The sequence below is a fragment of the Annulohypoxylon maeteangense genome (assembly GCF_022496945.1).
Source record: "Annulohypoxylon maeteangense strain CBS 123835 unplaced genomic scaffold GGS22scaffold_11, whole genome shotgun sequence".
Classification (NCBI taxonomy): Eukaryota; Fungi; Ascomycota; class Sordariomycetes; order Xylariales; family Hypoxylaceae; genus Annulohypoxylon; species Annulohypoxylon maeteangense.
The window spans coordinates 455,424-468,044 of NW_025953258.1; the positions used below are offsets into that span (position 1 = coordinate 455,424).

At 49.4% G+C, this 12,621-nt stretch overlaps 3 protein-coding genes across 3 annotated transcripts; all 3 read left to right on the forward strand.

The window, feature by feature from the left end:
• The first annotated feature begins 164 nt into the window (after positions 1-164).
• On the forward strand, positions 165-3,235 carry GGS22DRAFT_166092 (heterokaryon incompatibility protein-domain-containing protein). Its single transcript, XM_047961789.1, has one exon. The coding sequence runs from the start codon at positions 594-596 to the stop codon at positions 3,015-3,017; it is 2,424 nt and encodes an 807-aa protein (XP_047817621.1). The 5' UTR covers positions 165-593; the 3' UTR covers positions 3,018-3,235.
• Positions 3,236-4,008: 773 nt separating this feature from the next.
• GGS22DRAFT_166094 (uncharacterized protein) lies at positions 4,009-7,320 on the forward strand. The gene is made up of 2 exons (XM_047961790.1): positions 4,009-5,067; positions 5,140-7,320. The coding sequence occupies exons 1-2, from the start codon at positions 4,289-4,291 to the stop codon at positions 6,626-6,628; spliced, it is 2,268 nt and encodes a 755-aa protein (XP_047817622.1). The 5' UTR covers positions 4,009-4,288; the 3' UTR covers positions 6,629-7,320.
• A 2,325-nt stretch (positions 7,321-9,645) lies between these two features.
• GGS22DRAFT_189758 (S-adenosyl-L-methionine-dependent methyltransferase) lies at positions 9,646-10,785 on the forward strand (the record flags this gene model as incomplete). The annotated part of the gene is made up of 3 exons (XM_047964900.1): positions 9,646-10,453; positions 10,555-10,678; positions 10,743-10,785. 3 exons carry the CDS (start codon positions 9,646-9,648, stop codon positions 10,783-10,785), a joined length of 975 nt encoding a protein of 324 aa, XP_047817623.1.
• Positions 10,786-12,621: the final 1,836 nt, after the last annotated feature.

Here is a 12,621-nt window from a genome sequence, read left to right on the forward strand (position 1 = left end):
CCAACACCTCATGACCCGCTATTCCTATCCATATATCCAATCAACAGCGACGGAGATATCGGTCTCCTCGGAGATCTCGGTATTGACACTGTTGGAGATTATTAATAAGAGATTTGGCGGGGTAGCGGGGGTTTCTTTCGACATTATCGCGTTTCTATCATCCATCTACTTTTACTTCATAATTTTATTGCCACAGCCTCATAATAACATGTTGGACTTCACTTTGGTATCCTAATGGTATATCTTCGTTCCTTATTTATTTATGTACCCAATAAGTAGGTACTATTATCCGCCTACACTCACTTGGGGGCCTCCGGAACGCCTCTCTACAGCCACTCTCAGGCAAAAGTTTGTGTAACTATTGCGTAACTAGAGAAGGTTATAGATATCTAGGTAGGTACCTAGGTAAGTATGGAGTCTCAAAAGCCACCGGACTTACAATTTTCATATACTACACTAGAATTTACTAGGTAGTTTGGCGACAATACGAGAATCTCATGTTGAAACTCCGAAAAGAATCGTCAAGGAGCGCACCTATGCCTAAGTTAGTCCTTTGAACTTTCGACAACTTAGCCTTGGACGCCGTCTCGAATATGGACACCTCTGGTTCTAATGTCCTTAGTGATGACCTCTGCGAGCGATGTCGCAATATATGCTTTCGGTCACTATTTCATGGGTCAGGGGAACACGACGACTATTTTACCAAGGAAACCAAGCTTGGTACTCTACAAGAAATATGGTCCGAGACATCCTGTCTCTTTTGCCAACTCGTGAAATATACGCTAGAGAACCATTTCAAGAAAAATTCTGTCGAAGTGGTGTTGCTTAAAGAAGCTGCTACCGCCATTTTTATGTACTGGGGACCTTTGGACGAAGCCCATGATGACCTTAAGATATCGACTCGTGATATCCCCTACTACATTGATTTCGGCGTCTATAGCCTTGAGAGATCGACTAAAACTGATGGTTCAACGATCTATAGTAACCCACAAGTGATTGCACTGAGGGATAGCGATCGGATGGAATCGAATCCGTCTATACACTTTGGAAGAACTGTCAACTCTGGCAAGGTTGATTGGTCTATGATTAACGATTGGCTAGTATCGTGTTCATCTACGCATATTGTTAACAGACCAGCCAACTCGAACCATAACTCTCCACACCAGGAAGATCAATCGAAGTTACGTGTCATCGACGTGTCTAAAGCTTGTATCGTTACACTTCCTCCTAAGGCACGATACATCGCTCTAAGCTACGTATGGGGTAAAGATCAAGCACTGAAGTTGAAGAAGAATAACGAGACATCATTATCTACAGCCGGATGTTTTGATAGAAAGGAATTTCACCCATCGCGAACAATCATAGACGCAATACAGGTCGTTCGGCACTTGGGGTATCTCTACCTCTGGGTTGACGCTCTGTGTATAGTACAGGATGATTCTGAAAACAAACAGGCTAATATAGAGCGGATGGGCCAAATTTATAACGAAGCTCTTCTAACTATTGTCGCAGCAGCGGGAACCCATGCAGATCATGGATTACCTGGCGTATCTCCCGAATGTCAACGATCTCCGAGACAGAAGACGGTTACCATTCAAGGAATTACTATGGCTAATCGATTCTATTCTAATATAAACTCTACCTATTGGAATAAAAGGGGCTGGACTTACCAGGAACGCATTTTGTCCCCGAGAATCTTGGCCTTCACCCCGTCTCATATCACTTATAACTGCGATGAAGGATGCGATCATGACGAACAATTCTACGCGGCCTACGACGGTGCACGCTTCACACCATTCTACAATGCTTCCAAATTGGACTTTGAGAGCAATAACATCTTCGACGTCTATGCTTTCGCCGTGAGTGAATATACCAAACGATCTATCAACGATCCGATGGACAAAATCAAAGCCTTCAAAGGAGCACTAGAATTACTGCAGAAGCCATTCAAGGGCCCTTTTTTCTTTGGTCTCCCCGTATCCATGTTTGACGTCGGGCTGCTTTGGATACCAGTAGGCCCATGCAGTCGTGGGAATACGAGTTTCCCAAGTTGGTCCTGGGCGGGTTGGGAGGGAGCCGTGGCGTACGACTACATCGAGGCGGACACTCTTACCAATCTCTGCGAATGTACCGTTAGTCAATGCAGCATCAAGACTAGCGACACTGACATTGATCTATGTTACTCGTCTATGCCTAGAACCCACGATGACACATTGATAAAAGACCAGAATTGGACACGACATTTTGATCTCGAGACGTGCGAAATCTACTATCGGGCTTCGGAAGAGGAACTTCAGTCATATCGATATCCACGTCCGCTTTCTGCCATAGGACGAGAGGCTAGCCATCATTTATCAAAGGACCTCGGCCAGATCTTGCAAATTCGAGGGCGGGTTGCTAAATTTCATCTTACTAGACAGCATTCCGGGGCTTCCAGTATCGCTTCAAGTTGTCGTTCGGGACATAATGGCCAGTGCAACTTAGCTATACTAGATAGTAAGAATCGGACCGTAGGGAGGGTTCTCATCGATGCACGCACTCTACCCGAACTTCAGAATCGAGAACATAGGTTCTTGGCACTCTCTCGGTCAACCCTTTATAGCAACGATGAAGACATTAGCTGGGAGGAGGATTCAAAGACCTTTCGGTCCTGGGTAGGCGCACCGGCGTCCGACGAAGATGGACTCCACAAAGTAGAGTATGAGGAATATCACCGCCCATTTGCGCGACGGATTGCGGACTCCTCATCGGAAATAGGCGATGGCGATTCAGTGCTTCCAGAGCCAGCCGCAAAGATGGATAGGGCAAGCATCTTTCGGAAGGATTATAATGGACCACAGGAGAACAGGGGCCCCTTCGATGCAAGATACTTTAGTAACAAAGTCTTCTGGCCTCTATTCAATGTCCTCTTATTATCGGAAGAAAAGAATGGTGTGGTTGAAAGATGCGGCATTGGCCAGATACATGTCGATGCATTTCGTGCGAATGATAAAGAAGAAAAGGTCCTCTTAGGATGATAAAATAGCTGACATTGGGATTTTTTGGCGAATTATAGAGGGGTTGGTTCCAGGTCATGTGTACCTAGACACTGGACACAAGCTACCACTGCGGCTCGTACACGGTGCTGGTTGAAAAACATGATCTTATATCCCGACAGCAGCTATAGCTGTCGTCGCGGTGGATAAATAGGCATTGACCAATAACGAGACACGATCATACTAACATAACATTCGACATTCAAGGTAATGAGTGAAACTGAGAATATTATTAAAAAATACGTTATTCAGCGACAGCAAGCCCACATGGCTTAGTAATGGCTGATAAGCTATTTTCCACCTATCTAGTACTTGAGCACGTACCTATCGGTGAGCAGGGATCGGAAATTGAACCTGCAAGACATCCATATCACATCATTGGGGAGGATTCGCATAGTACGGCGTAGATATCTGCTACGAGGTACTACATAATACTGATACCCACCATACAGGCTACTAAACAAACAGAGAGATAAGTTTACGAGTTTTTCATCTTCAACTACTGCACGTAACCGGTAAAATGTGCGCTTATAAGCGACCGAAAGGATCCGGCTTCCGGGAAATCCTTCGTTGCCGAAAGCTCGTTTGTGACGGTGTGTGAGTATTACAGATAAACAAAACCTGGACAGGCTTAAAAGGTGACGCTAAGGAATCCCGGAAAGACGTGCTAACTAGGATCGCGAGATAGAGACTCTGGCAGGGGGGTAGGGAGGGGATTGTCGAATCACAGACGAGGAGACCGTTCTAGGTCAGGAACAGCAGCAGCAGAACTGCACAAACATCTGGGCTGCTGGGCTGACAAGACACGCAAGATATAGAGCTATTGGTTGATACGTCAGATTTAAATTAAAATCGTTCATGCTCACAGCTCTCTCGTACGTCTGAGCCATACACGATTGCATTACCCCAAGCAGCCCAAGCTCAATATTATATAGTATAATATATCTGCCGTAGATCTCTTCATGCCGTGTCACCAATCCCTGACGCCCCGGTCGTCCTCCAGCCTCTCCACATCAGTCACATCAAGATCTCTCTCCCCAATCGGTTAAAGTGAGCGTCGTCTCACCTACCTAAACGGGAAACTCACTGGAAATTGGAGATTCGTGCGCATGCGCGGGGGGAACCTATCGCGTATAAGATGGACCTTGTCTGCGCGCCGACCAGCCGTGTCATAGTTTGCTTTTCTCACCTTACGACACTGTGCCTGTTCAAGTGGGTGAGGTAGTAGGTAGTAGCCGTAGCAATCGACAGTCATGAAGTCCTCTACCGTCAGCGCGTTGGCGCTCGCTTCATCAGCAAGTGGTTCTAAGTTGGATATCAGACAGACGAACACAACGACAACAGCGACGACTACAACTACGACTCCCACTGCGACTGAGCCGTGTGCGATTGTTAGCTCTACTTGGTCGGCCCAGATCGGCGCCACAGCTACGCCAACCGTTGAGGCGTCGATAGCTTACGAATGTCTCAACTCGGTCCCGATTGATAAGGATGGGGCCCTCAAGTTCATAGACGAGCTGAAGCCTTACGTCGAATGGCAATCCGATACTATCTTCAAGAAGAACCCTCCAGCTGACTACGGCTATCCCCCTACCGACATTTGGGCTTCCATTGACGAGGTGAGGGAGAACCTCGTTGCCGACGAGTACGCTAACGAATACGCGTGGCAAGCGGATCTATACGTCAAGCTATTCGGGCCGGCGCACGATGGCCATTTCGTAGTGTACCCGGATGCATTATCCGCTGCCGTCGAGTGGCAGAGACCTTTCGCCCTAGTCTCGATTAGCGAGGAGGGTCCCGACGGCTCCGCACCGGTAATCAAGGTATACGACGACATACTCAACGGCGTAGAATCGCCTTCCACGGTGACGCTCATCAACGGCGTCGATGCTGCTACCTACATCGAGAATTGGATTGGCCAGGCCGGTGGTAACCAGGATGTCGATGCTGCCTATAACTCTATGTTCTTTGAGAAGGCGTTCGTGGCTGAGAATAAGAACCAAGGGTATTTCCAGACAGGGGGTCGCGTAAGGTACGATTTTAGAAAAAAAGAAAAAAGAAACGATATATTTGGAATATCAGAGAAAGGCTGACAATGGTCTAGATACATCTACCCTGGCAACGTTACCTCGTTCACGTTCGAGAATGGAACAGTGCTAGACCTACCCAACCAAGCGAGGTTGAAGGGCAACTGGCGTACAGTCGTCGATGGAACCTCGTTCTTCAACAAGTTCTGCTCCGGCGCGACGACCAACAGTGCATCAACCGAGTCTACGACAACCGATGAAACTACAGACACGACAGCTGCCGAGGCCGTAGGTGTCCCTGTCACGGGATACCCCAGCCCAGTCATCGTTTCAAGCGACTCCTCGATCTCGGGTTACTATCTCAACCAAACCGGATTCGAAGATGTAGCCGTCCTCGTAATGCTTTCCTTCTCACCCAGCGACCCCGTCGAGTTCCAACAAGTCGCCCAAGACTTCTACGCAGCCGCCATACAAGCCGGAAAGACCAAGCTCGTCGTCGACGTCCAAGCCAACGGCGGCGGCTACATCTTCCTCGGGTACGACGGGTTCCGCCAGCTCTTCCCAGACATCGTACAAGAAGGTCTGGGGCGGTGGCGCCAACACGCCGGTTTCGCAGCGGTGTCGAAGGTATTCTCCGAGATATCAGCGGGATTCGACCCGAACACGGCGTCGGCGGATGTGATCGAGGCGTACGAGTCCGTGTTCAACTGGCAGTACGACCTGAACGAGACGAACGAGAACTTCTCGTCATACGAGGACAAGTTCGGGCCGCACACGTGGGGCGGCGACACGTACACGAACCTGATGCAGTGGAACTTCAGCGACCCGCTCAGCACGAGCAACAGCAGCTTCGGCTTCGGCACCGACATCACGGGCTACCGCAGCCGGTCGAACTTCACCCGTCCCTTTGGCGGCCCCGAGAACATCGTCCTCCTCCTCGACGGCTACTGCGCCTCTACCTGCACCCTGTTCTCCGAGTTCCTGCGCTCGAACGCCGGCGTCAAGAGCATCGCCATGGGCGGCCGTCCGTCGAAGGAAGGCCTGATCCAAGGCGTCGGCGGCGTCAAGGGGTCGCAGAGCTACGGGTTCGCGGACGTGCACGCACAAGCGCAGCAAGCTCTCAGCTTCACGAACGACAGCGCCGTAACCGCCACTCTGAACACGTACACGGAGTACGTGCGCGACCGCAGCACAGCCGCGAGTCTTAACGTGAAAGACCAGATCCTCGCAGGCAACATCGAAGACGGCACGCCGGCGCAGTTCGTAGTCGAGGAGTCCGACTGTCGACTGTGGTGGACCGCGCCCATGGTCACAGACGTGTCGGAGCTGTGGAAGGCGGCCGCGGCGGCGGCCTTCAAGGGCGCTAGCTGCGCTTACGGCGCCATCGACTACCCGGCTAGCAATGCAACCACGGCTCGACGAGCCGCGCCCGGCGCGCGTTCCTTCGGCAAGCCGAGGATCTCGCTTCCGAAGATTGGAACGACGGCTCCGCCGCTGCGGAAGCGGGACGCCTTGCAGAAAAGCGCTGTCTTTATGGCCAATCAGTTCATGAAGGTCGTGGACTGAGAACCCTTTTTGCTTTTTTTTTCTGGCCCACGGGACGGGGGCTGGGAGGAGGAGGAAGACCTGGGTAGGTACGTCTGATATGCGTGCGGTTTTTGCGTTATGAGTAGGGATTCGAATGCCCCGTTATTGGACGTAGATCCGCGTTCTACATAGATGTCATGTATGTAGATTAGATAATAGGTCGTCTAGGATATAGGGTACATACTACTACTGTGGCGTATATAAGATGCGCGTTATGAATGTCCATTGTCCGAGAAACGAGTATGATGACGATGTCAGAACCGACAGGTGGTCGACTTTGGTACGAATCGCAATGTCTTGCCAGCCAATCTGTGGTCGTAATTCGAATGTGAATGCCAGACCCTGTATGTAGGTCCTCGAGTTAACCATGCATACTCCTCATTTTTGCCCATATTTGCCCATATTACTTGGGTATTACACGTTATATCCGCCGTTATTTTCTTATCGGCTGTTGCGCTCAGACCCCGGAAGGATCGCACTTGGGGATCTTGCAAGGGAAGTAAAATCGCTCAGGGTGGACGGCGGCATGAGAGGAGGGCCTGGGGAAGGGCCAAGAGGGGAGACGGACGAGAGACGGTTATGTTCAAAATCACCAACGCCTATGCGCCTATGGTTGGTGATCACAACATCATGCTAGGATCTGCAGGTGTATTCGTCTTCCAAGGAAATCCTCGCAGCTTGATGCGTGGAAGTGGGGGGGGGGGGGGGGGTCATCCATTATACTCGCCCGTCTTATACTACTTACCTACGCTCGGCCGATGATGCCGGCTCTCGTTGACCCTCCGTCCATCGTCCGTTCTTGTCTAGGTCTTAAACGATTAGTATATCAAGCGGGTTGGAGCATGGTATATAATCTCTTCTTTCTCTCTTCGGTCCCGTGCATCGATCGGGTGTGACAACCTTGAAAGTCTCCACGATATCATGAGATTGGGAGTGAGAATACGAAGCTTATAGGCTCGGATGCGACTAATCATGCCTATGCTCCCGCAACTAGTCGTAGATCCTAAATGATGAATGATGAGTTTTCACGATCGATCTAGCATGGCATGTGAAATGGTTCTTTTTGGGTGAATTAGAATTGGTCGAGAGCCAGGCACGGTTGATGACGATGTCTTCATCCGCATGAGACGTACGCACATATTATGTATGACCTACCTCGGTATGGACTTAAATAGTAACCCTCCAACTTCAAACTTATGCGGAACAAGATATTAAAATCAGCCCTAAATCATCAAAATTAGCTTATCAATACATACATAGTACATACGCATGAATCAGCATCAATGTAATCCACGTGGCCAAGTGCCTAGTCACAAGGGAGGTATCGCGCTATGTATCTCGACATATTGGGACTTTACCATCATCAAGGATTATCCCATCTTCGTATAAACTTGGCGGTAGCTACGGGGAGATAATTAAGTCCGTTATACCGAAGGCTCGACGAATTATCTAGCATAGGTAGGTAGGTATTAAATAAACTGTACAACTCTTTCTTCACGAACAAATTACTTACCTTGGGAACATATCATCATCGAATACTCGGGTTTTAAAAAATATGTTTCCAGGTTCAAAAGACAAAAAATAATAATTGTGCAAGTAACCTCTAGGATCTGTGGTTTAGACGAGTCAACGTCAGAGGATGCTAGCCGCCACTACCATCATACAGTTGCATTAGGGGGCACTTTGGCCATGGTAAGCCACCTAAGTCGCGACGCTTACTGGCGCTTGGCCCTGCAGGGACAGGGGCATAGGGCCACTACGTGCGTCCCTCAGAAAGTCTAGAAGATGAGAAAAAGCTACGCTGCGGTTGCAATGCACGAGCACGGCCATGTCCGCTAGACGTTAGAGAAAAAAAACCCGTCCTGGACGTGTCGGTGGCCTGTTACATAGGTACGGCAAAAAAGAGGTTCTCTCGTCGACGACATCATCGTCCATGCGGATAGCTAAGGGGGGGCCGAACTGTCAGTATTGCAGCATGCGTTTCTACGCGGCGTGGCCCCGTTCTGCAGCCAGTAGGAATCGGACCGTTCTAGCCTATCCACAAACCGTTTTCTCCCCCAGAGTGGCTCTCATCTGCAAAGCACGCGCTGCGAATGCAACTTTGACCGCAGCATTCGTTGCTCCTCCCGCTATTATCCCTATTATCCTGTCGCATGTGGGATCCATCAGCTGCCTGCGTTTACGTTTGTACAATACCTAGTGGTAGTGCACATGTACGTTCCGGGGTTCCCTCTCACGAACAACGTGTTCGGGCTCTGCTAGGTATGTAGGTAAGCTAGTTGCGGCTTTTGATACATAGGGAAAGAGAAAAGAGAAACGAGAAAAGATGGGGGTCGCCAAAAAAACTAGCCAAAGATCTGACCACCCGAGTTCGACTTTCTTAGCCGACATGGATCGGCTTCCAAGACATATCTTCGGGCGTGCAAAAAACCTAGACTTGCCGAGGACCGGCGGCGACATTGTTGGCTCTACGTCCCGAAAACATGTAATACCGGCATCGCTCACTGGAAGTCCAGTCGTTAACATGTTACCCATCAACCATTAACCCATGAACCCATAACCTATTACCCATTACCCAGTGCAAACGCTGACGAGCTACGTCTATGAATGGTAGCCCGCCAGCCCGGCTGTGCTGGAACCCCAACGCAGAGGAGAGTCGTAGGTGCGGTGGATCCTCCGGCATTTTTGCACCACATAGGACAGCAGATAGAAGAACGTAAAGCATCGCGCGCGATGAGACATCAACGCAGAAAACTCACTTTAAACTACCGTGAGATGACATAACTTAAGCGCGTCAACTCGACTTAAAAAGAAAATAAGAAATACTTTACCTGATATATCGAGCCGGCAAAGATATTTCATCACCCCAGCTCCCTCCCCCCCCCCCCCCCCCAGGCACGAGCCGCCCCGTCCAAGGAAAGAGGAGATGGAGAATAAAGATCAACACGAAGTGAGTGAAGCTAGTTCTCAGTCTTGGCCACCCCGTTTCCTAAATAATGAAAAAAATCAACCAGGGTGAACAGACTACTACAGGGGACAGCAGCGAATCTAACTCAGACACCGATGCTGTGGACCCGAGACTAGAGAATATGCCGTTTATCGAAGCCTTTGGTCATCATTATCACATCTCGGGTAAAATATTCTTACCCTTCGACGAACCCGAGAGGAAGAGGTTGGAGGTTCAGCATAAGTTATATCGACACTGTCTAGATGGCGCCTTAACCCACACGCGGCTGCCGCTTGATACGGCACAGATAGTAGATTTAGGGACCGGGACTGGTGTATGGGCTATTGAGATGGCAGCCCGCTATCCGCAAACTCAGATCACCGGCATAGACGTGTACCCGATCCAGAGGAGGAAGGGAGTTCCGCCAAACGTGAAATTCGAGATTGGAGATGTGGAGGACCCGTGGAACTTTCCGGACAACTCTGTCGATTTCGTCCATGCGAGGAGCATAGCCGGGGGAGTACGAGATTGGCCGGGACTACTTCGTCAAGCATACACCAAGCTCAAACCAGGAGGACTCTTCGAGATGACGGAAATCGCGTTGAATATTCTAGACTTCGACGGCAAGTTCGCCGAGGCCGACCTGTGTCCCGAGTTTCTCAAGATATTCCGAGACCTGTGTAACGAGGTGGGCATGGACTTCAACCCGTCGCCCCACGTTCCCGACTGGTTAGTCGAAGCAGACTTCGAGAAGATAGTCCAACGAAGCGAGATACTTCCGGCTGGGAGTTGGGCTCAAGACGACAAGTTAAAGGCACGACAGGCTCTAATGAACTCGATTACTACCGAGCACTACGGTACGTTTTGACTCCCTTCATACAACCCCTTTCCCATGTCCCTGCAATAGCAATTTTCAGAGACTATAAGACACGCACAGACATTTCTAACTAGGTAAAAGTATTGGATAATCATTGCGGCTTGCTATTTAAGAGTTGCGGGTGGACCAAAGAACAATTCGACGCAATAGTGCCGTCGTTTTGGCAGGAGGTTCGAGCAGCAAATATTCGACCGTATATCACAGCGTAAGGAAATGTCACCAAAAGGTTACCTACTATGTAAGTAAATACTAATACTAATATTTCTTAGTGTTTTTACTACTGCGAGAAAACCTCGCGAACCACGCGCATGACGTGGTTGAAAATCCCAAAGGGTCATACTCATCTTCAACATTTTCAGCCAGCGGCAATCCCCGCCAACACCTATCCGACGAAAACAAAAGAATGTCAAAAAGAAGAAATGGTATCAGGGAGTTCGGTAGAAATTCACTTGTGCTCTATTAATCTAGCCAAGCTGTAAACCGGACAGGGACTTGGGCTTTTGCTGCTCACTACGGATAGCTACTTTAACCTCCTAATACCAAGGCCCAGGGGGGGCTTACTTAAATCTGGGGATATTCAGACTGGGAAGCAACTGATACTACCTACATTTCAACAATGAGTAGAAATCCATCACATTCTACAGATCAAGGTACTTACCTACCTGCCTACTACCTTACCTAAGCATTGCCACTTCTCAATAAGAGAAAGCGGCGTGCAAAAAGCGCCAGTTCGAAATAATAATAAGCACCAACCGCCCGAGGTCAGCGCTCCTCGAGGTCATAGCGGAGGAAAGGATAATGGGCTCGAGCTACATACCTAGAGAACATCCGAGTTTAGGGGGCTTGTCGGGCCACGTTTGTGTACAATACCTACCTACATACGTACGAGACACCTGCCTATTCGATTCTCGGTCATGTCTCACCGCAGGATTCACATCATGTACATACATACATACCTACATAACCTAGGTACATAACGCATCCCATATCTACCTACCTACCAAATCCCCACAGCCAAACCGTGAAGCGCGTGAATCCTCGTAGTGAATGGGTCCAACCCCGAAGTCTCATGCAACCCGATTCCGTGATTCATGGCTCGGGCCGCTGATTTGCTTTCCTTGTTTCTGCATGATACCCGTCCGCCGTGAAATCTCCGCGAAGCGATCGTCGGCCCAACTACGGCATACCCATTATAGTAATATTTTCCTACGTGTCTCGGATTTAAAGCTGTCCTGAAGAAGTATTAGTACCTGTTACCTACCTAGGTAGGTAGATCGGTAGGTTGGTAGGTTGGTAAGTATATTAACACCTACTGCCCCCTTTTGCTGCGGTTCTTATAACCCACCTTAAAAGGCGTATCGCTCGCGCCTCCGACCCGAGGCGAAGAGGCAAGCTACGTGTTACGCTCGGCGAGCATGCACAGGCGGGAAGAGGAATCAAAACATCAGTACTTATGTTTGAGTCCCGGCAGGCAGTGCGGCATTTGAGAGAGCACTTTATCCCGAGCGGTGCTTGAGTCTGGGATCGAGGATGCACAAGACCATCTTGTGAGAATCAAGCGAACGAATGAATGGGCGACACAATGTGAGACGCAAAGTCGACACAACATCGAGGGCTGTGAGAGGCCGTCGTCGGGAACCAATCGGCTTATTTGCCTAATCGTTATATAAGATATGTATCTTATTTTCCCAAACCATCGACGTACCTCGCGTAGGAATCCTGTGGGTTTCACGGTACGGTACCTGTCTCATTCACACCCGATCACGTAGGGCAGACGGGTTCTTATATTCCCACAATATCCCACACGACAACTGCCCACTCCTACTACTTCCCTCGAGAAAGTTGATATGTCCCGTACATGATTAAGTAGCCGATATGTCCTGCAGAAAGGCAATATATGGTCAAGAGCCCCATTCTAAGGTACGTAACGGGAGGCCTGGAGGTGGCGAACTGCAGTATTACTTTTTTGTGTAAAAGTATGTCATCATGTATGATTCGGTCACTTCAGTTATCGCCGAAGCAGAAAAAGTGACAGAATTATCAATAGCTTAGTAGTCTTCGGAACATCTAGCCGCCCCCTGGACGCCACGCGGTAGAGTCCCGTAAGTCTCAAGCAAGTGAGCCAGGTGAGAAGTGAGAAGTGGAAAG